This window comes from Mobula hypostoma, chromosome 11, assembly GCF_963921235.1.
Source record: "Mobula hypostoma chromosome 11, sMobHyp1.1, whole genome shotgun sequence".
Classification (NCBI taxonomy): Eukaryota; Metazoa; Chordata; class Chondrichthyes; order Myliobatiformes; family Myliobatidae; genus Mobula; species Mobula hypostoma.
The window spans coordinates 27,059,522-27,085,262 of NC_086107.1; the positions used below are offsets into that span (position 1 = coordinate 27,059,522).

General features: G+C 39.9%; 1 protein-coding gene across 4 annotated transcripts in view; it reads right to left on the bottom strand.

Moving 5' to 3' along the window:
• The window catches only part of lrp4 (low density lipoprotein receptor-related protein 4), a 457,879-nt gene that overhangs the window by 264,703 nt on the left and 167,435 nt on the right, over positions 1-25,741 (bottom strand). For all 4 annotated transcript variants that reach the window (XM_063061778.1, XM_063061777.1, XM_063061776.1 and 1 more), the window contains exon 2: positions 6,000-6,152. In XM_063061778.1, coding sequence (XP_062917848.1) covers positions 6,000-6,152 — 153 coding nt within the window. The remainder of the gene's footprint in view (positions 1-5,999; positions 6,153-25,741) is intronic.

A 25,741-nucleotide genomic window follows, 5' to 3' on the forward strand; every position in this document is an offset into this window, starting at 1 on the left:
CACCCATCATCAAGACCCCCACCATCCAGGCCGTGCTCCCTTCTCACTGCTGCAATCAGGAAGGTGGTACTGGAGCCTCAGGATGCACATCACCAGGCTCAGGACATCCCTCAACCAGCTGAACCAAAAGGGATAAGTTCACTCGCTCCATCACTGGACAATGCACACAACCTATGGACTCACTTTCAAGGGCTCTTCATCTCGCGTGCTCGATATGTATTGCTTATTCATTTATCTTTCTCTTTTGTATTTACAGTTTGTTGTCCTTTTCACACTGGTTGTTTGTTCATCCTGCCGGGTGTGGTCTTTCACTGATTCCATTGTGTTTCCTGGCTTTATTGTGCATGCCCACAAGAAAACAAATCTCAAGATTATATATGGGGCCATATATGAAAACAAATTTACTTTGAATTCTTTGGTTTTAATATCCTTGTTGTTGTGACACCACTCAGCCAGATTCTCAGTCTCTCTCCTATATGCTGATTCATCTCTGCCTTTTATTCAGCCAATGACAGTTTAGTTTGGGAGTTGAAACAATGGAGAGGGGGTGAATTCCATTAAGTGGCTGAATTATTATCTACACACAACCTCCCAAGAGATGTCCTTATATGCAGGTTAAAGACTTTGATAACACACCCCGCCCCCATCCCCTCACAAGAGCATTAATTAACCCCATCAATGCTCTCGGACAGTATACTCACCCATATCCCAAGACCAGACATAGAGACTGATCCATCAAATAGCCCTGGGCAGTAACCTAAGAAACACCAACTTAGAACAAGAGCTTCTCATGGGTTATCAGCTACATCTATGTGGACTCATAATAGCCATCTTCCTGCAGCCAGGCTGCGGACAGAGAGAACACAGAGACTTAGCAGGAGGATATCAAAGATTACATAATATAATTGCAACAGTCCCTGTCCCCTCTAAACTGCGCAGGTGCACAGACGTACTGTAACTGAAATGCTTCTACACACATATCCTTTGCTGCTGCACAGCTGGAACTATATTTTGTCTAAATATAATTTTGAAATTGTTAACAGAATTTTGAAATTATGCTAATATAATTTTGAAATTTATGTTAATTTAATTGTGAAATACCCTGTATTTAATTATGTTAATGAATACCATTACAATTTTCTTTAACTAATAAATGTACCAAAACCTTTACTTTGAAACATTTTAGAGCTTCATTGTATTTGCAGTCTTAGCGTTTCAAGTTACAACATTGTTACAAATTGTAACAATAAACACAGAACGGACATCAGAAGCTCATTGTTAATAAAACACTAGTCCACTGAACGCCCACGCTGTCTAAAAAAAACACTGAAAGTGCTACGTAGTTTTCAGGACATGTAACAATTTTGTGCTCAAGGCAATGGATGGTCCACGCAGCTGTACAAAAAAATTAGAGGGTATGTTGGTGAAAGGAATAAAGTTACCTGGGTACTCATGTTCAGATTCAGCATGTTTTAATATATAAACACTTACATCATTTATTATAACCTTTACAGAACACACTAACACATTTATTTACTTAGGACAAATCATACCCTGTAGTTATGCAAGGATAAGTGACACCGGGGTGGCAGCTGCTGGAATTGAAAGAGACCCTGCTGTTCATCACCTGGAAAAGCTGTTAATGAAGTGCTGCCAGCAGAGTCACTGCTAAATCACCAAATGTATAAAAGTCTCAGCAGCTAAATGCTGCAAGAAACATATCCTGTTAATTGTAACAACTCTGAGTGTTGGAAAGTGCTGAGCAGCCTGCAACAATTCAGAAGGTGCCCAGTCTGGTCTCCTGATATCACTAAAAACTTTTAATGAAAAGTAACAAATTAGCACAATGTGTGCATTAGTGTCCCTATTTAAGCAGAAATGGAGGTGGCACAAATAAATATATCATGAGATACATAACTGAACCCAGAAACACATTCGGCACATTTGTGCGAATTTACCTGCAAATGCCCCACTGGGTTTCAAGTGGATATCCTCTCACTTTGAAACAATTGCTAAAGCTACCAGCTCTGGGTTAACTTAATTTCTATTGGATTTGCTTGAGCAAAATAGACACTAACCGATCCATTTTCATGCCTGTTGTGCTTGAGACTATTTGTTTTAATTAAGTGATACTGCATTCTATATACCGTTCTCAAAATTCATGAATAATTCACAATCCTCTTGATGGACCTACAAAGGACCATAAAATTATCAACTTCATTTTAATTTAATTCTTTGGGAAGGTAAGAAATGAATAATTGTCAAGATTTATTGGCAGAACTTGGAATTAGGTCAGCTTAAATATTTCATTATGTATCACCATGTTAGAAACTACCTTGAATCAAAAAGTCCTTTCTAATTTACGAATGGGTTTTCAATGTAAGATACTGCATAACTGTGGGTTGAATTACAACACACATTAATGTTTGATATGTTGAGAAAAAATGCTGTAAACCCATAAAAAATTAATTACATTTTGGAGAGTTACGCATAGTTAACTCAAAAATTATGCAGGAACACAATAAGTAATCCAAATAAACTAAGGACAATTTTTGCTTATAAGAGTCGCCTCTAAATTTTTGAATCACTTTCTGATGATTGAATAAAACTAATTTCTGAACAATTTCATATAAATCAAATTCTAAGAGGAGCCCGAAAAAGAAATTAAAATGGTAAATTTGTAATGTCCTTGCCATTGTAGTCCAAGCCTTACTGTTAATAGCTCATAGATATCTAACAAGCGAATTGAAAGCAAACTAAAGTGCCTTGTTTTCATTAAAATAACTCTTCTGATCTGTATCTGTTGATGTGAAAAGCCCCAAAGAAACTGCAGAAAAGTTGCAGTCCAGGGCAACCTCTGATGTAACTGATTTCGGCCCCCTTCCCTTCTTAGGCTAAACCTGGGATACATCGGCACAGTGATTACAATCTCCTGTTAACAGTCTAGGAAATTTCTGGTTCCGCTTATAATCAGTGGTGATTTTGGCCTGTTGGTATGCAAGAACACGATGGGATGCAGAAGTGGTGTGGCTCTGATATTCTCCTTCCACATTCCTCTCATAGCCATTATACACCTGAGGAAATGTTACTTAGATTGTGCTGCAAAGAGATGGTTATGGCAATCATTGCTCCACGAGGCAACAGTGCCTTTAGAAAGAAGAGAAAATTAGGAGAGAACTTCAGGTAATTTATTAAAGGGCGCCATATTTAAATGTCAATTTCTCTTGACTGGTTCTCTACCAGAAGTTCTATGACAAAGCTGTTCCTAGCAAGGCCACTAGGTCAAGTGGGTCACTATGGTAGGACTGACCACAAGTCAAGTTCTTTGCCAAAATTCATCATGAAGATGCTTTGGAGAACCAAAACCTTTGAGACAAATTGAACCATCCAACCTTTCACCTCATAGCTACTTGAGGTTAGAACATTTGTACTTTTTAAAATCAGGGTGTAGACAGACTGAAGGACATACAGAATCTTTGCATTTTTCTTTAAAAAAATCTTTAAACACATCGCCTTTCACTTTATATTTCGACATATGTGTGACAAATAAAGCCAAGTTTAAAAAATGCATTTATTTTGGAAAGAAATCGCTTCTTGGTTACTTTTTACTTTGCGACCTTCAATTAAACGAATAGCCAACTTAGCACCATACATGGAACAAAATTTTCTTTCTGTCCCTTGATATTTATCTCCTCCTGAGTGGGAGCATAATAGATTGCCCAGAGCCCAGGCATCAAGAAATACCAGCTCAGAAGATGTGCACAATGTTTATAATAAGCTTGTCCTGTATCCTCCGTTTTCTGTGTATTTGCCAGGGTGAATTGATAGGTGAATGGAGTTGTATAGCACAGAAATAGGCCCTACTGCCCATCATGCTTATGCTGACCCTTACACTCATCTATATTAATACCAATTCTTTGTATTAATTACAGACCCCTCTACACGTTGCTCATTCAAGTACCAGTCCTTGAAACTTTTACATATTATTACTTTTCTTGCCTCTATCAATTCCTCTGGCAAAACATTCCAAATGGTAACTACTCTCTAGGTAAACAATTTGCCCTCCAGATCCCCTTTAGACTTTCTCTCCTGCACCTTTAACCTACACCCTCTAGTTTTAGACATTCCTACTGTGGGAAACTCACACTGACAATCCAATCCCAATCTAACTGTGCTTCTTATCATTTTGTATCTCTCTGTCATGACACTTCTCCAAACACAACAATCTTTTCCTTTGACTCATTGTGGGAACTGGGTGCAGAAAGTGGAAGAATGTCCCACTTCACAACATTGTCGTCCTTCAGTTTAAATCAATTTATGATTACCAGTATTAGTTAGTATATAGTTTTCATGGGGCCACAGTAGGAACACCACATCATTCCGACTGAATTCTAATATCACCGTTCACCAAATCAACCAATATCAAGGAGTCTGTCGATGGAAAGATCCATATCTTTACTACATAGATACAAGAACCAGAAACATGACCATGAGAAGCTCCTAAAGTTTCTCTAACCTGCTCAAACAAGTCTGATTAGAATGTATGTGAAAATAGAACTGAAGCTTCAAGCAACAAGTTTCAAAGGTGGACTAAATTGACTAAATCTTTGAGGGAACTATGAATTACATGACAACCCATTTGAGATGTCGCTTCCTCTCAAAGTTAACACAAACCAAAAAGTTGCATCTTGTGCCGTTCCAGTAATTAGATAGTTATAAAAATTAACCTTGTGCCTATCATGATGTCAAGCATGTGGCTGGAGGATGTAACTTTACAATCAGCAAAACAATACAGGGAGAAGTTAGGATAAATATTTAATGCTTTGTGCATTAAGACTTAGAATGATATTTCAGAATTAAAAATAACAGAATACAAAGGAATCTTTAAAATTTAAATTGATAGTTAGAGAATGTAGTTTTAAAAAGCTATCCAAAAGGGAAGGGAATACTTGACTAACTCAGTTGAATGTTATCTGCAAAATTCTAACTCTATAATAGGGTCTTATTTTATTTAACCAGGCTTTGATATGAGAGAAACTGGTCTATGGTTAATGAGTTAGAATTAATTCTGCTTTTGAATACTGTATATACATTGACTTGCTTTGGGACCGCTCCAAAATTTGCCAACACCCTTATGTGCTACCCTTATCTACATATACATAAACATGGAGGGGGAGGAAGACCATCTGGAATGACACCTGAGTTCCCCTATCGTAGCACCAAATTTTGCATAACTGTGACATTTGGCACTGCAGGCTTCAGTCCCTAGTGGTTTTTTGATGCCTTAGAAATTAACTAATTAAAGAATTAGAACCTAATACATTAAGATTTTCCTAGATATTTTACGCAAATCGCAAGCAAAATTCATATGGAAATCACAAACAAGATTTATCCTTAAAGCTTAAGTCAGTATGAAACACAGTGCTATTACAGTTACTGGTGTTCAATTCTAAGTCGTACACCATTTTGAAGAAAAAAATCAATCTTACAAAACCTATCAAACATTGAAAGGCCTATATCAAGTGGATGTGGAGAGCACATTTTCTAAAGTGGGGTGGGGGAGGATGTCTAAGATCAGAGGGCACAGCCTCAGAACAGAAGGGTGTCCCTTTAAAACAGAAACAAGGAGGAATTTCTTTAGCAAAGGGTGATGAATCTGTGGAATTCATTGATACAGATGGCTGAGGAGGGCAAGTCATTAGGTATACTTTAAGTGGAGGTTGCCGGTTCTTGATTAGTAAGGGCATCAAAAGTTATAGTGACAAGGCAGGAGAATGAGGTTCAGAGGGACAATAAATTAGCCATGATGGAATACTGGAGCAGACTCGAAGGGCCGAATGACCCATGTTGTATGGTCTTAAATCATAAGTGAATGTAAAAGCAAATGAAAGCAGAACAAACTACCATAACAACTTTACCAAGACAAAGAGTAAAGGACCTAAATATAATTGAATGGACAAGGACAATGATCAAAGTTCAGAAGATGCTAGTTTACTTACTGCAGCCATCTTCATCACTATGATCTCCACAATCGTTGTCTCCATCACACTGCCACTGAGCTGGAATACAGGTACACTCACCAAATGCACTCACTGCACACGTGAAATGGTTTCTGCCACATGAGCACTCAGTACTACCTGATCCTGTCACACCTGCACAGAAACAAAAATAACATCAGTGAATCCTATTCAAGATCCTCAAACTCTAAATCAAAACTACAAAAAATACCAGGAGCAGTCATTGCTTTGGAATGAATTTATTACCATGTTGTTCAGTGCCCGGGAATTAAAATTACTGCTTGCGTGGCACGTAATACCAAGACAGGCTGGTTGATCTTAATGACTTAGTTCTGTGCTGTAAGCTTTATAAGAATCACTTGGTAATTTAAAAACAACAAAGCACTGCATCTTCAATGCTGGCCAAGAATCAGGTACAAATATAACCAATAGCAAGTAAAATACACTCAGTGGCCACTTTATTAGGTACACCTCACACTTGCAAATATCTAATCATGTGGTAGCAACTCAATGCATAAATACATGCAGACATGGTCAACAGGTTCCACTGTTGTTCAGATCAAACATCAGAATGGGGAAGAAATGTGATCCAGGTGACTTTGATGATGGAATGATTGTGCCAAATGGGATGGTTTGAGTATCTTAGAAACTGCTGATCTCCTGGGATTTTCAGTAGTTGAATTTAAACCATTGAACCATTGAAAATCCACACAGTCTCTAGAGTTTCCAAAGAATGGTGTGAAAGACATTAAAAGACAGTGAGCAGCAATTCTGTGGGTGAAAAGGCTTTTTAATAAGAGAAGTCAGAGGTGATTGGCCAGAATGGTTCAAGCTGAGGGAAGGCAACAGTAACTCAAATAACCACACATTACAACAGTAGTGTGCAGAAGAGCACCTCTGAACACACTACACATCAAACCTTGAAGTGAGTGGGCTGCAGCAGCAAATGACTTTGAACATGCTCTCAAGTTATCACAATTTTAGGTATGGGGGCTACATAATGAAGTAGCCAGGAAGTATTTTCAAGCAGAACACAGCACTGAGCAATTTTTTTTCAAGTGTTAAAGCTAAGGTCCCCTGCATGCTCTTTGAAACACAAGACCACGAGACAAAGGAGCAGAAGTCGGCCATTCGGCCCATCGAGTCTGCTCCGCTATTTTATCATGAGCTGATTCATTCTCCCATTTAGTCCCACTCCCCCGCCTTCTCACCATAACCTTTGATGCCCTGGCGACTCAGATACCTATCAATCTCTGCCTTAAATACACCCAATGACTTGGCCTCCACTGCTGCCCGTGGCAACAAATTCCATAGATGCACCACCCTCTGACTAAAAAAATTTCTTCGCATTTCTGTTCTGAATGGGCGCCCTTCAATCCTTAAATCATGCCCTCTCGTACGAGACTCCCCCATCATGGGAAACAACTTTGCCACATCCACTCTGTCCATGCCTTTCAACATTCAAAATGTTTCTGAGGTCTCCCCTCATTCTTCTAAACTCCAAGGAATACAGTCCAAGAGCGGACAAACGTTCCTCATATGTTAACCCTCTCATTCCCGGAATCATTCTAGTGAATCTTCTCTGTACCCTCTCCAACGTCAGCACATCTTTTCTTAAATAAGGAGACCAAAACTGCCCACAGTACTCCAAGCGAGGTCTCACCAGTGCCTTATAGAGCCTCAACATCACATCCCTGCTCCTATACTCTATTCCTCTAGAAATGAATGCCAACATTGCATTCGCCTTATTCACTTGAATACTAACTTTTAGGTAATAATACTAACAGTTTGAATACTAACTTTAGGTGCTTAATACAACCCATAACTCAGTTCAGAAAAGGTAAAAATGGATTAAAACCAAGGCAGAAAGCTCAGTCAGTATACCTGATTGATATCACCCTCACCTCACAATTCTCTTCCCACCCACCTATCAATTTATTTTGGCTTATCTGTGGATGATTGAAAGGTTCCAAGTGTCTTGGTAAGCATGTAGGAAATTCCACAAAAAAAACATTCGGAAGACTTCTTTTGAAATTACAATAAAGCTCCAAATAATTAAATGGCATTTTATTCCATTGCCAGAAGTATAGCTTTAAATTGTTACACAGCCCTGACAAAATATAATTTATTGCATGTAGAAAATTCCACAAAAAACACAAAACTGCAATCTGCATAGATTACCATGTCACAAATTAATTGGCTTCGGGGTACAAATGATATACCATCAAACAAATAAAAATGTGTATATAGAGCAGAAATGACTGCACCATAATTTACCGGCTCCACAGAGAAGTTTGCACAATTCATCTTCCATAAGTTGTTGTAAAGAGGTGCACATTTGGAAGCCTTTGATCTCATTTAGTAGTAACTGCAGGTCATGACCATTGGTTTGAAATGCCATTTATTCACGTCTACATTGGACCCACCACATCACCTGATGCAGAATTCACAAAACCATTGAACTCAGAAGTTTAAATTATGGGCACTCTGAGCTGTTTCCCATGGACTAATCCTTCCCTGTTTCTGCTATAAGCTAACAGCAAGTTTATCTTCCAATGCCAAATAATGTAGATGGTTTTCACCCTTACTGATGGAATCTTCAGTGAAAAGAGAATATTTTCGAAAGCAAATGCGCCACGGATTTCTGTAACACTATTAATTATCGTGTTTCTGCTACTCCCTAGGACTTACTTCCAGCAAGAAACTAAATTGATATATTTTGTAATTTAAAAGGCAATCTGACATGATCTAATTACAATCTCACAATAGGCAGTCCAAGCTTTTAAAGAAATGACAGACATTTATTTATCTTACACAAATGCAATACTCTTCTTGCACCCATTGTACCTTGGTGCATACCAATTACTAGACTAAAAAAGTAGTCCTATATTGCACCAGCTTATTTTAATCTATTAAATGGTGAATAAAGATAAACGTTAACTATCTTGTGTCAACCATTGTGTTCACCAATTACCTCTGTCAGGATTAATTCTCAGTCTGTCAGCACAGCTCTGTTTCCAAAATTCTTACGTGTGTTATTACACAAGGTTCCAATTATGAACAAGTTGCTGAAGCAAAGGTACTTTCACCATTGAAAAAAAACTTCATTTTATTATACTGGTTATTTCATTACATGACAGAAATTTCCTTAACTCAGAAAGTTTACTCTCTATCTTATCTGTATGATCCAGAGATATATTTACATTACACCTGTATTACAAATCCATCCAACTAGCAAACCTTTCATAAATTATCTATTTCAATTGGAAGCATGATCTATTTCAAACAGCCACCTGAAGGAAGATGGTGGTCTCTTGTTTTGATCAAATTGTAAACCCAATGCTCAAAGGAAATTTCCTCTTCCCTATATACTGAAACAAATATGAATTCTGTCTCACTCTTCATCCTAAATCTCAGTGGTCCCATTTCCCCAGGGATAACCATTCTGGAATTAGAAGTTCGGTCTCAGTTCCCATTCAATGTCAGCACCACACAGTTATTTAGCAGGTAAGCACCCTGACTAGCTCAGCTGACATATGGATCTGTTTTGCAAGATATAATCTCAGCAATGCAGCAGCAGATGAAAGAGGAACATTAAAATAATTGGCTATGACGCTTAGAGCTTCGGATGTTGCCAACCCTGGCCCATTGTATCAGCAAGGCTCTCTGGCTCAGCAGCTCCACTAATTCCATCTTTCTAACAGCCTCTTCTCCACGGCGTCATAGCCAGATTACAGACCACCATTCGTCATAGCCAGATTACAAACCACCATTCGTCATAGCCAGATTACAGACCACCATTCGTCATAGCCAGATTACAAACCACCATTCGTCATAGCCAGATTACAAACCACCATTCGTCATAGCCAGATTACAGACCACCATTCGTCATAGCCAGATTACAAACCCAGCACCCAAGTGCCCTCATTACCATCTCGGGTGACTTCAACCATGTTACCATGGCTAGAAAACTGCCCAACTTCATGCAGTATGTCAGCTGTACAATCAGAGGGGAGAGGACTCTGGATTTGATGTACACTAATGCACTCTGTGAGCCACATGGAGAGGATATTGATGGGCTCACAGAGTGCATCACTGATTACTTCAACTTCTGTGTGGACGGCAATGTTCCGACAAGAACCGTCCTTTGTTATTCAAATAACAAGCCATGGGTAACAAAGGACATTAAGGACATCCTGAACGCGAAAAAGAGGGCATTTAGAGATGGAAATAGGGAGGAGCTGAGGGCAATACAGAGGGACCTGAAAGCCAGGATCAGGGAGGCTAAAGACAGGTACAGGAGGAAGCTTGAGTGGAAACTCCAGCAGAACAACATGAGAGAGGTCTGGAGGGGGATGAGGACCATCACTGGGTTCCGGCAAACTAGCAACAGAGGCGCTGAAGGCAGTGTGGACAGGGCCAACGAACTTAACCTGTTCTTTAACAGATTTGACATTGTGGCCCCTGCCCATCCCCCACGAGCCATCTGTTATCAGCCCCTAACCAACACATATTCCACTCTCCCCTCCTACCCCTCCTCACAGTCCCCCACCCTGCTCTCATGACTATACCCCTTTCCCACACGAAACCACCATGGTGGGCTTCACAGCTGAACAGGTGAGAAGACAGCTGAAACGTCTCAACCCAAGCAAGGCTGCAGGACCGGATGGTGTCAGTACCAGGGTGCTCAAAACCTGTGCCCCTCAGCTATGTGGAGTACTTCGCCATGTATTCAACATGAGCCTGAGGCTCCGGAGGGTTCCTGTACTGTGGAAGACGTCCTGCCTTGTCCCTGTGCCGAAGACGCCGCGCCCCAGTGGTCTCAATGACTACAGACCGGAGGCATTGACCTCCCACATCATGAAGACCCTGGAGAGACTTGTTCTGGAGCTGCTCCGGCCTATGGTCAGGCCACACTTAGATCCCCTCCAGTTCACCTACCAGTCCCGACTAGGAGTTGAGGATGCCATTGTCTACCTGCTGATCCGTGTCTACGCCCACCTGGACAAGCCAGCGAGCACTGTGAGGGTCATGTTTTTTGACTTCTCCAGTGCGTTCAACACCATCCGTCCTGCTCTGCTGGGGGAGAAGCTGACAGCGATGCAGGTGGATGCTTCCCTGGTATCATGGATTCTTGATTACCTGACTGGCAGACCACAGTACGTGTGCTTGCAACACTGTGTGTCCGACAGAGTGATCAGCAGCACTGGGGCTCCACAGGGAACTGTCTTGTCTCCCTTTCTCTTCACCATTTGCACCTCGGACTTCAACTACTGCACAGAGTCTTGTCATCTTCAGACGTTTTCTGATGACTCTGCCATAGTTGGATGCATCAGCAAGGGAGATGAGGCCGGGTACAGGGCTACGGTAGGAAACTTTGTCACATGGTGTGAGCAGAATTATCTGCAGCTTAATGTGAAAAAGACTAAGGAGCTGGTAGTAGACCTGAGGAGAGCCAAGGTACCGGTGACCCCTGTTTCCATCCAGGGAGTCAGTGTGGACATGGTGGAGGATTACAGATACCTCGGGACACGAGTTGACAATAAACTGGACTGGCCAAAGAACACTGAGGCTGTCTACAAGAAGGGTCAGAGCCGTCTCTATTTCCTGAGGAGACTGAGGTCCTTTAACATCTGCCGGACAATGCTGAGGATGTTCTACGAGTCTGTGGTGGCCAGTGCTATCACGTTTGCTGTTGTGTGTTCGGGCAGCAGGCTGAGGGTAGCAGACACCAATAGAATCAACAAACTGATTCGTAAGGCCAGTGATGTTGTGGGGATGGAACTGGACTCTCTGATGGTGGTGTCTGAAAAGAGGATGCTGTCCCAAGTTGCATGCCATCTTGGACAATGTCTCCCATCCACTACATAATGTACTGGGTGGACACAGGTGTACTTTCAGCCAGAGACTCATTCCACCGAGATGCAACACAGAGCGTCATAGGAAGTCATTCCTGCCTGTGGCCATCAAACTTTACAACTCCTCCCTTGGAGCGTCAGACACCCTGAGCCAATAGGCTGGTCTTGGACTTATTCCCTGGCATAATTTACTTTTTACTATTTAACTATTTATGGTTTATTACTATTTATTATTTATGATGCAACTGTAACGAAAACCAATTTCCCCCAGGATCAATAAAGTATGACTATGACCTGGCAATTTTTTCCATGCCTTACATCTAACCAATTCTTCCTTGAATGACGATGGAAGCTGCCTTCATCACATCTACAGGTAATGCATTCAGATCCCAATTATATGCCATGTAAGAGAGTTTTTCTTGTGTCATTCTTAATTTTTGTTTGCAGCAGTGACCTTGGGATCTCAACACCTCCACTAAAGTGAACAGCCTCCCACTATCTAATTTCTACCCAGGACATGCCCCTTTCTCATTGTTACCATCAGGAAGGAGGTACAGAAGCCAGAAGGCACACACTCAGCGATTCAGGAACAGCTTCTTCCACTCTGCCATATGATTCCTAAACAAGACATTAAACCCATGAAGACCAACTCATTTTTTAATATATTATTTCTGTTTATGCACTATTTTTAATCTAATTAATATACATATATACTTATTGTAATGGATTCACAATCATTTTCTTCTTTCTGTACTACCATGTATTACATTATACTGCTGCTGCTAAATTAACGAACTTCATGACACATGCCGGTGATAATAACCCTGATTCTACACCCCTCATTATTCTGTATAATTATATTAGATTTTCTCTCAGTTTTCTCCATAGAAAACAACACCCATTTCTACAGTCAATTTGTTACCACAGTTCCTCACCCCAGAAAACAGCTCCCTAATGCCTCACATTCTTTGACTGAGGTGACCAAAACTGAACACAGTATTCCAGCCAGCCCAGACTTTTATAAAGTTTCAGAAAGACTTCCTTGTTTTTCAGCCCATTCCTCTCTTTATGAATCCCAGCATTGTATACGCTTTACTGACACACTTTCTCAACCTCCTCTGTCATATAAATGATTTGTGCACACGGGTCCTCTTCACTTTTAGAATAGTATTTCTTTATTGCCTCTTCTCATTCATTCCCAAAATGCAATACTATCTATTTTAACTGCCCAGACAAAATGGTTAAATATGAGTTATCCTCAACATATAAAGACTGATTTAATCTAATTAATCAATTTTCTTCCAAATGACTATCAATCCTGCTCTGGATCATTGTTTCCAAAAGCTCTCCTACAAATGACATTAAACTGAATGGGCTTATCCTTCCTTCAGTTTTGAGTAAGAAAGTAATATTAGCTACTCTCCTTTCCTCTAGCCCTATGATTTCCTCCTATATCCCCATCAAAAACCTAGGACATATTCTATCTGGACCTGGAGATTTACTGTATCCACTTTGAAGTTGACCCAGCTTTTCCAATATCTCCATGCTATCAAATGTTCACACATCTGTGTCTCAAACATGCCTGCATTCACTATTAGTTTGGAAACATCTTCTTATACTTGTAATGATTGAAGGCATTTTTGTTTTGTTTCTGATGACAGAATTGCCAGATGCCCTATCAATCCTTTAAAAAAAACTGGAAATTTTACAAACAATTGGGAATAATTATGAAAAGAACAACTCTCTCTCTCTCGAATCTAGTCCAAAGGGGTGGGGGGGGGGGAACCTACACAAACAATGGATAACAAGGGATAGAGTGTTCTGAGGATTACAAGCAGTAACCCATTGCCTTTCCATTGAATCAACATGTTTGTCAGTACATGCCAGTCTTTTTCCTCTGGAAACTTCTATTCATCAGTAATCCTCCAGTTTTGAAGAAAGATCATTAAGTTGTTCATTCTCTCCATACATGATGCCTGAATGCTAAGTTATCCCAGCCCTTTGTTTCAGAAAACACTTCATGGTTGGTTCTAATGAAACATTATTTAAAATTATTTTTTTGAAAGAACATAAAAGACATTCTGAGTACATATACTACTATCCAGTATAATGTAACAAGACCATAAGATTTAGGAGCAGAATTAGGTCATTCATCCTATCACAGTGATCAAAGATATGAAATACACGCTTTTGACAATTCAACGAAAGAAGTACTCCGTTACTTTAAACCAATGGCTGTGGTGATACGACGTGTCAGAACCTGATTGGACAGAGTTCTGAACATGCGCAGAATTGATAGAAAGATCTGGAAGCACAGCGCTGTAAGACACACTTGGTTGTTGCTGTAAATAAAAGTTTTATGTCTTCCAGAATATGATTCTTTATTAGTAACCCACGGTATGTGTAAGTATAAAGAACACAACATGAGGTCAGAAGTCGGTCTGGAAGAATAATACGTTTCCTAATCACGGGACAATCGAAGACAAAAAAAGAGTTCGAACTGTTTTGGTGTGCTAACAGATTACAAATGGAAGGTTTGCAGCCTCCACTGACACTTCAATTGTCTGGGAACTTAGATGAGAACTAGAGAAAATTTAAGCAACGTTTTGAAATTTATTTATCGGTGATCGGAGCAGATGGAAAACCGGAAAAAATGAAAGCTGTGCTTCTACTCCATCCAATAGGTGATTATGCAATTGAGGTATATAATCATTTTATTTTTGAAAATGGAGATAATTTAAAGTTAAAATCGATAATGGACAAATTTGAAGCATTTTGTATACTGAAGCGTAATGTGACGTACGAAAGGCACAGATTTTTTTTACAGGTGCTCAGAGAACTGGTGAAACTATTGATCAATATGTTACTGAGTTGAGACACCGGAGAAAAACATGCGTGTTTGGAGAACTGACAGACTCTCTCATTAAAGACAGAATTGTTTGTGGCACCAGGATAATGGTCTGAGAGAAAGACTGTTAAGAGAACAAGACTTAGACTTGGAAAAAGCTTTGGTGCTCTGCAAAGCTTTGGAAACTGTGATGTCACAGGCTAAAGACCTTTTCATTGAGAGCTTCAATGTACACGCTGTAAAAAAGCGCAAACATGTTGGAAAAATAATAAAACAACGACAAAACCGATGGAAAGCGAGACATCATCATCGGCCAAAACAGTGTCCAGCGTATGGGAAAATGTGCAATGACTGCCGTAAGAGTAATCATTTTTTATGTTGTTGCAGAAATAGAAAGAAAGTAAAACAAGTAAATGCAGCGTTGAAAATGGACTTGAGGAGTTTGATATAGATGTGCTTCGTGAAAGCAAAGTAAGAATGACTGGACTATTCCATTGCAAGTGAACCAAAACAATATTCTGTTTAAACTTGATACTGGACCACAAGTAAATGTTCTTGCAGAATCTGAGTTTATTGCATTAAAGCCAAGACCAAAGTCACATAAGACAAATATAAAAGTGACTGGGTATTCAGGTGCAGACATTCCAGTTAAAGGAACATGTGTGGCAAAAGTATCACACAAAAATATTGTGCACACACTTTCATTTATGGTGGTGCCAAAGAATGTACAGTCAATACTGGGTTTATCTGCCTGTGAGAGACTGAATTTGGTGAAAAGAGTTTTAGTCCTGGACAGTGACACAGAGTCAGAATACAGTGACTTGATGAAAGAGTATGAGGACTTGTTCAAAGGGCTTGGTTGTCTTCCAGGAGAGCACACGATTAAAATTGACAACACAGTGCAACCCCTAGTACATCAATGTAGAAAAGTACCTTTTGCATTACGTCATCAACTGAAAACAGAGCTTGACCGAATGGAATAGCTAGAAGTCATAAAGAAAGCCCCCAGACCCATCCCTTTGTTACCAGCATCTGATAAAGCATTGCCACCAAAACCAGGAGTTTCATTTTTGCCCTCTGGAAGTAACGCTCATGCATCAACGGGCCATGCATTCCACCACAATCTCACTTCTGCAGGAGGGCAGAGGCCAAACTTGCCGGTACAGTACAATACTGATCTGAAGCCAAAGAGTGACAAGAATCAGGATCCAATTGAAGAGGTGAAAGCACAAGTGAAGGAATTGAGAAGTTTTATTGAAATGATGAAGTCTCAGCATTAAAAAAAAGATTACACAGTTAACAAATGAATTAGATGAAGAAAAGAAGATCCGTATTTCATTACAAATGGAAGTGGAAGGAATTAAGAAAGCTACTGTACTAGAAGTAACTCAAATCATACATGGTCCAAACAGAAGGAGCAGCGTTAAGAAGAAATCACAAAGTCCTTAAGAAAGAGCCAACTTCAGAGTTTCAGTTAACTGATGCAGACCAGACAAAACATGGAAATAACAATGAAACACAAGAACTGTGTAAACCACTTAGAAGGTCTACTCGTGTTCATAAACCCTCAGAGAGACTGATAGAGACATGTTAAATTATGCATTTGCTCTGGTCAATATTGCTAATTGTTTTTCTTTTTAAGGAAAGGAAGATGTGGTGATCTAGGTCTTCCAGAATAAAGGTAAAGGCATCCGTTAGTCTTGCAAGACCATAAATCTGCACCTGGAAAGGCTTCACTCTCCAGGGTGCAGGTCTGGGCAAGGTTGTATGGAAGACCGGCAGTTGCCCATGCTGCAAGTCTCCCCTCTCCACGACACCAATGTTGTCCAAGGGAAGGGCATTAGGACCCATACAGCTTGGCACCAGTGTCGTTGCAGAGCAATGTCTGATTAAGTGCCTTGCTCAAGGACACAACACGTTGCCTCGGCTGGGGCTCGAACTCACGACCTTCAGGTCGCTAGTCCAATGCCTTAACCACTTGGCCACGTGCCCACACCTTCCAGAATATGATTCTTTATCAGTAACTCACAGTATATATAAATATAAAGAACACAACAATGGCGAGACAATAACATGAAAATTAACTCAGCAACCAGTTGAGATAAGGATCTTATTGAGCCATACAGATATATATGGGCATCCATAAACAGGTTCAGAAACTGGGCATCGGGCACCTTGTGAATTATTATCCTCAATATTTAACCATCTCCTTTGTAATTCTTCAGCGACAAATAAAATGTCACTTTTATAACTTCCTCTATGAAGAACTATGGAGAAGTAAGAAACAGGCAGAAAGGTGTACTGGACCATTGACTACAGGAGACTTTATAGGGATTATTGGTTTATGTAAGTAACTACATTTTGAAACAATTTAAGCATTTTTGATACCAATTGTCCATCTTTGGAAAAACCTTCAATCTGACATGAAGGATACATAATTGACTTTACCTGAAAAATGCAGAAACTGGCCTCATTTATATTAATTGAGTAGTTTAGACTTCAGAAAATATTTAACTTTCTAAAACAGTAAAAAAAAAATCAGTGCACCTTTATTCTGTAAATTGTATTCTAACAGCTTTCAAAATTCAACAAGATTACATAAGATACAATATAATTAAGTTTCTGTAGTCTCAATCTTTTCCACTATTTATCCACATTAAGAAATATTTGGCAAATTTTATTCAAGGATGAGTAAATAATGGCAAGGCATATACAAAGTCTGTGCATTCTGCATAGAAATGAGCAAATCAAATCACAAAGAAATTAATTCATTTAGCTGATTGGAGGCAAAAGAAACCTGACAAGACTTCAAGAAAAAGAGATCTGGCTCAGTTCTGTCCAATCTCATTTGATGTCAACATCCTCACCCACAGTCTTTCTTCTTTTCAACATGACTTCCAATACTTTCCTGGTCTAGTTCCCATTTTTAGTAACTCTGAATATCCAAAACTCTGATTTCTGTAGGCCAACCAGCATCCATTTCCCCTTACTCAGTGAGTTACAATGTCTCCTATTTAATACCCCAGTTTAAGTGTTCTCATCCTTATTTCCAATCTCGCCAGGACCTTGGTCCTCCCTAGCTCTCCAGCTTTACAAACACGAGAAATCTGGGGGCCTCCAGTAATACCTTATAATGCAATCTACCTTTACTCATGTCACCCTTGGCAACTGTACATTCAGATATTTTAAGCTCCAGAATTCACATCCTAACCTTCTTTGCCTCTAACTCTCCCTCCTGCATCTTCAAGTCATCATTTAAAATTCCTATGTGACTGAATGTTTGTTTTCATGGGGGTAACAGAGGGTCACTGCAGGTTGCGAAGATGACCACAGTCCCATTGACCTCTCCTACAGTCTGTGGAAAGTCTGCACATTCCTCTGGGATTATGTGGGCTTTCCTCAGTTGCTCTTTCTTTCCTTCTGTATGCTGGCTGCTAGGTTAATTAACTACAATAAATTACTCCCAGAATAGCTGAGTGATCTGAAAATCACATGGTGTTAATGTGCATGTCTGAGGGTGTTTGGAGCTGAGACAAGAGCAGATTTTGCTTGTTCTCCATGATGGGCGCTCTTCTCTCCATGGCACTGAGGCTATGAAGACTGCCTAGCTGCAGTCCTCCATGCCCACTAGTATGATGAATAGGCTTTGGGCCTACTCCAAACTGCTCCAGGTTTCAGATTTGAGAACTCAATTTTGGTTCAGGATGTTTTTCACTTCAATTGTTTGCTTGATTTGTGTTGTTTTTCTTTCTCTTGCACATCAGGTGTTGTTCTTTTATTTTAATTCTTTGTTTCTTTATTTGGGTTCTTTCAGGTTTCTTGCTTTGTGACTCCCTGTGAGCAAGCAAATCTCAAGGTTGTATAACTTTAAGCAACACACATAACAGTTGCTGGTGAAGGAAGCAGGCCCGGCAGCATCTCTAGGGAGAGGTACAGTCGACGTATCGGGCCGAGACCCTTCATCAGGACTAACTGAAAGAAGAGCTAGTAAGAGATTGGAAGTGGGGGCGGCGGTGGGGGAAGAGATCCAAAATGATAGGAGAAGACAGGAGGGGGAGGGATGGAGCCAAGAGCTGGACAGGTGATTGGCAAAAGGGATTTGATAATAAACGTACTTGAATCTTGAATAGGTTATGGAGAAATAAGTGTGGGAAGAGTTGCCATGGACTCAGTGGTGTTCTAAATCAGAGGGAAAAGTTTTAAATAATATAAGGAAAATATTTCCATGATCTGGTCTTGGAATGTTTTAGTAAATTATAGCAGCGTCTAAATGCAAGTTGTCAGAATGGCAGCTCCTTCCAGGGGGAACGGAAACATTTTGCATTTTAGACTATCTCTCAGAGGCAATTGCTTCCATTTATACAGCATCAAATTAAATCCCCGGGGCATTTCAAATCATTTGAATTTAGGTCATTATTACAATAAAATGATATTCAGCACAACTAAAAATGAATAGTTCCTTTATTGTAAGTAATGCATTAAGGGGGTTTATGGGGCAGAAAGCATTTCCTCATTAAGCTTTATGCACTGAAATATTGAAACTATGATGTCAATTAAATTGTAAAATGGAAAGATGAAAGCAAAAATAGACTGTGAGTGCATCCAAGTTACTTCAATTGTCACAAATTCTCAAACCTTCAGAAAATCAATCCCATAGCATCATTTTGAAAAGGATAACATGCCAACATTTGCTCAAAGCAAGGAAACAATTTCATAGCCAGGCAGTAACAATAAGTGGGCTTCCATTGCCAGCAATCTCTGTTCTGGAACTTAGGCTTTACAGCATTAAGAAACAATTTTACAATGAATAAAATTATATCAGGGCCATTACATTACCATTAATCATTTTTAAAAAAATGTAAGTTAAACAGGATTAGGTTGTGATCTTATTTATTTGTTTCATGATCATGAAACAGCCTCATGTTGAAAAAATCCACATACTTGCAGCTCTGTTGCTGAAATAGCCCACACACTTTCCAGCGTAGTGAGTGAGCTTTAATTAATAGCATATTCACAGGAATATTTGATGCTTACAGCCATTTCAATTCAATGGCGCCAGGAAGATAGCACCAGCGAACAACACTACCAAGGGTGACATCCTCCACACGGTTCACAAAACTACTTTTTCTTCCCTACTTCTTTTTATTTCAAATCTGGATCAGTTTCTGTTGAAGCCTGTCTGTGATCTACATATTGTGTATTCGAGATGATTGAGCAATCCAGGTGATTTGCTGTCTCCAAGGGGGTTCGGTGAGGTTTCAGGCGAAATGGGCAGCCTAGAGGCCAGGAATCCTGGAGAGAGGGCACAAGTCCACGACTGACTCCATTTCTCGCTGGTTAAAGCGTCGAGGAAGATTGAAAACATCAAGGGTGCGAGCGGAAACTGAGCAGTGTTTGGTGCCGTCTACTTGCAGGTGACCGGTCTCTCTCTCACTGCTACTGGAGGAAGGCGCCTGTGTGACACAGTCAGTCAGTGTCTCTGTCTCTCTCTCTCTCTCTCACACACACACACACACACACACACACACACACGCTGCTGGGCAAAGGTTTAATCAACGCAGTTTACAGATTGGACTCTGCAGCTAATATTACAATGTCTTTCTGCTCGCTCCTTTTCTGTTGCTATTTTGCGCAATTTTGATCGGGGTGGTCTGCAAATAATGAACAACAGCACTGGGTTGGGCTGAACTGAGCTAGACTGAATATGCCTGGACTCTTTCGAAGACTTTGTGGTTTGGTATTTTATATTCTGTGCTTTTCGCTTGTTTTGTTTGTAGTTTGCTCTATTTGTTTTTTTTTTGCAGATTGGGGTTTAGATATTTTTCTTTGAAAAGGGTTGCATGGTTTTCTTTATTTCATGGCTGTCTGTGGGAAGGCGCATTCAGGGTTGTATACTGCATGCATACTTCAATAATAAATGTACTTTAAATCAAAGAATTCTGTAATTTACATGGTAGCTTTCCCTTTGGAAGCTAATTGTGGAACTCTCGAACTCACCTCCCCTCAGGAGTGGCAGATCTTCAGCCTCACTCATACCATAAAATGCTCCACTAAATACTGATGAGTGAATTGAATAGATAACATTAGGCATTTTTATTTTCAAACGTAAGTGCTTGTTTTGCATCAACATGCTGGCGCATTGCCTTTCACAAAGAAATAGGCCATTCAACCAGTCCGCTTTGGTCTTCATCCAACGCATGCAGCAAGGCAATGATCAACTCTGTGCAGAGAACCCTGTTCCGCTTACCAAGCATTTACTAAGATGAGGGAGAGTCCCCGTTTTCATTCCCAGTCTGTATTGAATTGGATCTCAGCTCTGATGCAGATATGCATCACAATGTTGCCAACACTCCTATATTTTGAAGAGGACAACTCAACCAGGCATGACCCTTTTGGAAAAGCCTTTCCTTCTGCTGAACCATCCTAATCTAACAATCTCCCACTGCCCTTTATTAAGCAAGAACAATCGCTTTATGGGGAAGGTATTCGAATATGCGACACCAACAGATCCAAATTCCAACAACAAAAAAAGGTTTTTTTTTAAAATCACAAACACAAGAAAATCTGCAGCTGCTGGAAAACCTAGCAACACCCACAAAATGCTGAACAAACTCCGTTGGTCAGGCAGCATCTATAGAAGAATAAACAGTCGACGTTTCGGGTCAAGACCCTTCTTCAGGAGGAGGTCTTGGCCTGAAACATCGACTGTTTACTCTTTTCCATAGATGCTGCCTGACCCGCTGAGTTCCTCAAGCAGTTTGCGTGCGTCACGTATGTTTATAAAAGCTGCAACGTAATTTCCAAATGGTTCTTGCTTAGCCCATCTGCAGCACACCTCCAGAAATTAGACACCAGCTCACTGTTGGCATCGAAGACTCTGCGAATATGAAGTGACATTAAACAGCATTTGACATCACTTGAAGGTTTGGCTCACTTACACTGAAGCAGTCTCATCTGTGGCTTGAAGACAACCACTGCATTACTTAGCTCATTCAGTCTTAATTAGTCCACTGTCAGAGTTCAAACAGTCAGTCATCTTTTAGGTAGACACCTTATTTAAACTTGGATTATTATTCATTGATTCAAATCTATTCAGTAAACCCGAAACCTGTATCCCCGACAGGCCTTTTTTTTTCCATCCCTTTACAGTGTTCAATGACACGACCAGTAACATATTTCACACCCCAGAGAGAGTCACCAACTGAAGCTGCTAATACCGTGGCCACTGAAGCTATTCAGAGACAGGATATTCTGCAGGTTCATCTTTCTGATTCCGCAATGTCCCTTTGCCATCCACAATATATGGCAAGACTGACATGAAACCTCACTTCTGTCTTGTGCAAGCAGAAGTGAAACAACACTAATAAAAAACACAGAACAACATCCATAATGAAGAAGCTACCCACTAGACACATTCGCTCCTCCTTCCACTGACAGAACATGGCTTCAGAAGACCTTTTCCATTTCTGAAACCATCACAAGGATCTGGAAACTCCCATCTCTCCACCACCCTCCTCTTCCTCCTCCAGCCAAGATTAAAGTGTGCCATTGCCAGTGGATGGGATTGGTGTCACCAAGTGACAAACACTGTTATACAGGTTTCCCCCACTACCCGAAGGTAGAGCATTCCTATGAAACAGTTCGTAAGCCGGAATGTCATAAAGTGAAGAAGCAATTACCATTTATTTATATGAGAAAAATTTGTGAGCGTTCGCAGACCCAAACAAAATCTACAAAATCATGCCAAATAACACATAAAACCTAAAATAACAGTGACATATTGTAAAAGCAGGAATGATATGATAAATACACAGCTTATATAAAGTAGAAATACTTTTCTGCAGCACTGTCTAATGCAGCGAAAATCTCGCAGAAGCGCTCTCGGCAGAAACGCCCTCTCCAGGAACCTTTAAGCTATGAAGCTGCCAAATCATACCAAATAACACATAAAAATTCACAACCTATATAAAGTAGAAATAATACATGTACAGTGTAGTTTCACTTACCGAAATCGGGAAGACTCCAATAAATTGCAGTTTCGTCACAGTTAAACACTTGCTTATACAAATAACCACCTGACGCAATTGGCAATCGCCTCTGATCTGGGCCGTCATTTACGTGCAGGGCGGCACCTAATTAACTAGCTTGTCTATTTCAGCTTTTTTCTTAAAAGATGTGCTGGGTGCGTTCTGACTACCGCTGCACCACTGCATTCTTCCTGGCAATGTATCGGCCCGTGGCCCAGAGGGTGGGGACAACTGCTTAAACTATGAAGCTGCCCTCGCCTCAGAAACTGATCAAACCACCCATGACTACATTTAAATTCCACTTTTGCAACACTTTCATCACCATCGTCCACTGCTTTCTGTTTCAGCTTATTAAAAAGACTGACTGATTTCTCCTTAAATATAAGAAATCTTAACGGAACACCACACTTAGTACACCCATCAATCCACTCAAGCAATAGACTTTCCATTTTATCCATTATCTGATGCCGACTAAGAGAGACCACTTTGCTACAAGCAGAACCAACAGTAACATCAGCAGTTTTCAAAATTCTTTCTCTCCGTGTATAAATAGTGTGAACGGTGGACGCAGGCAAGTTCAACGCACGGACAATGTCCTTACTTCGTGCACCACGATCAAAACGCTTAATTATGTCTAGTTTTACGCTAAGTGTAACACCCTTACGAGCTCTTTTAGACTTTTCCGATACATTAGCACTCATCTTGCTAACGGATGCACAAAATAAATCGAGATAAAGCACATGTTTAAGCAATGCCGGCTAGAATGCAGTTCCGGGGGAGGAGCTTGGCTGTTCAGGCGTGCGCTGCTTTTTCTCGCTTGCTGCCTTTTTTGGTAACAGTGAAAACACCTTCTGTTAGCGAAAACAGGTAACTAATTTAGGTCTTTCATAACAGCGAGGTGTCGTAAAGCGAATGTTTGAAAAGCGGGGGACACTTGTATTAAATTTTCAATTAATGCTGAAAGCCTTGTTCAGTCCTTCTCAAAGTTAATAGCAATTTGGATATGAAGAGAGATGAAAGGATAAAATCCAAAGCAAAGAATCCTATAAAGAACAGATCATGAGGTTAACATAAAGTTGCAATTATTGTTACTGGACAAGCATTATGTAATTCATTTTGGACCAGTTAATGCCAATATTGAAATGACAAAGAGGGGAAAGCCTGTGAATGGGCTAGATAAAGAGATTCGTTTACATGTTTGCAGAAGCGAATGAGAGAAAAAATAGCAACATTTGGAAATTGAAATCATAGTGCAGATAGGTTTTCGTGTTTCCCTGCATTATGAACATGTATATTCATTCCATCAGATAAAATATTGTTATGATTAAGGTTTATGGGAATACATTGTTAGAGTTCTTTCCCAAGATAGAGACATACAACATCTGTGGAAATTTACCATGACATTTTCTAAGCACAATGCTTGGCAGGAAATAAGCCTACTACAAAAATTCTGACAATTTTTATGACACTACTTTGCCTGTGAGACACTATGTTTTACTGAGTGCATAAAAGCAAAACCCACTGTATCACACAGGCTATTTATAATTAAAAAACAAAAAAACGTAAACTTAAAACCATTTCACTTTTAGTGTCTTTCCATCTCCCACAGGAAACATAGTATTTAATGATGGATTTCACAATGAACACTCCAGAAGATGCCAATAAGCTAACTAGATCCATTTCCATTGACTTCACCCCTTCATCTCCTATCCTCAAATGGAAGTTCCCAACATTCTAACATCTCCCTTTAACTGACGTACCTGTCAAGCAGGCAGACAAAATACCCAAGACCAAAACAGTGTATGGAAGATCTGGTTACTTAGCTTAAAACTAAACAGGAAACTATATTCTTTGACTGTTCTAAAATCAAAACTGTAATTTGGTCTAAAAAGCTGCTTTCAAAGCACATCTGATATTAAAACAGATTTTTCCATTATACATGGAATTTGCAACGTGTCCTGAGGTAAATGTCGGAAAGGTTTCTAATATTCAAACCGGAGACTTCTTTCACATACTTGCATTGCACAGTGGTACAAATGGGCAGCACAGTGGCAGATTTGGTAGAACTGTCATTCACAGTCCAGTGACCCAAGTCCAATCAAAACCAGTTGGGTGCTGCTTGTGAGGACTTGCACTTTCCTACTTGTGACTGCACAGGAATTCCCAGGGTGCTCCAGGTTTCAGGGACGTCCTAAAATGAGGGGTGATAAATTAATAGGTACGTTGTCCCTCAAATGTAAATGAGAGGCCGAATCTCAGCAAGTTAGTGGGAATGAGGGGAGAAAAAAATTAGATTATTGTAAAATGTACATTTGATGGTTGGTACAAACCCAGTGGTTCTATGATGTATGAATCTATGATGTTATCAAACCAACCCTATAAATTGGATTATCAGCATCATAAATACTATGCAGTGAGATTTACAGAACTATGCAGGTTAACATTTCCAGAAGCGAATGGCAAAGTCAGTAAGATGGTGATTACACTCTAACAAAAGTCTGCATTGTATTAAGACTTTTTCTATAAATCCCAGCTAGCACTGGAATGAACTAAATGAACTCAACATGAGTACTTGGGGGACGTGGTTGCAACACAGCAATTTCTGTTGAATATTACAGAAATAATCATTTGTTACAGAAAAAAAAAATCAACTACAGTGCTACTGTCCATTTTCATTGATGTTCTTTGACCTTTAAAAACTAACACATTACATTCAATTTGTTGTTGATGTATTTCAGCTTGAGGTTATAAATAAGAGATGGCAAAAGAGGTGAAGGCGAATGGAATTTTAGACTGTCAGCGATGTTCCAGTGCAGAGGACTGGCAGCTACTGAGTAAGCAACCATCCAACTAACAGGGAAGTTTACACAGACATTAAAGGGCTCCCCAATAGCCTCATTTATGAAGACATTTCCTTTTGTAACACGTGGGCATAAAATGGAAAGGTCTGTGCTGAATTAATTTAGTTGCCGAGAAGGCAAGTGGGATATT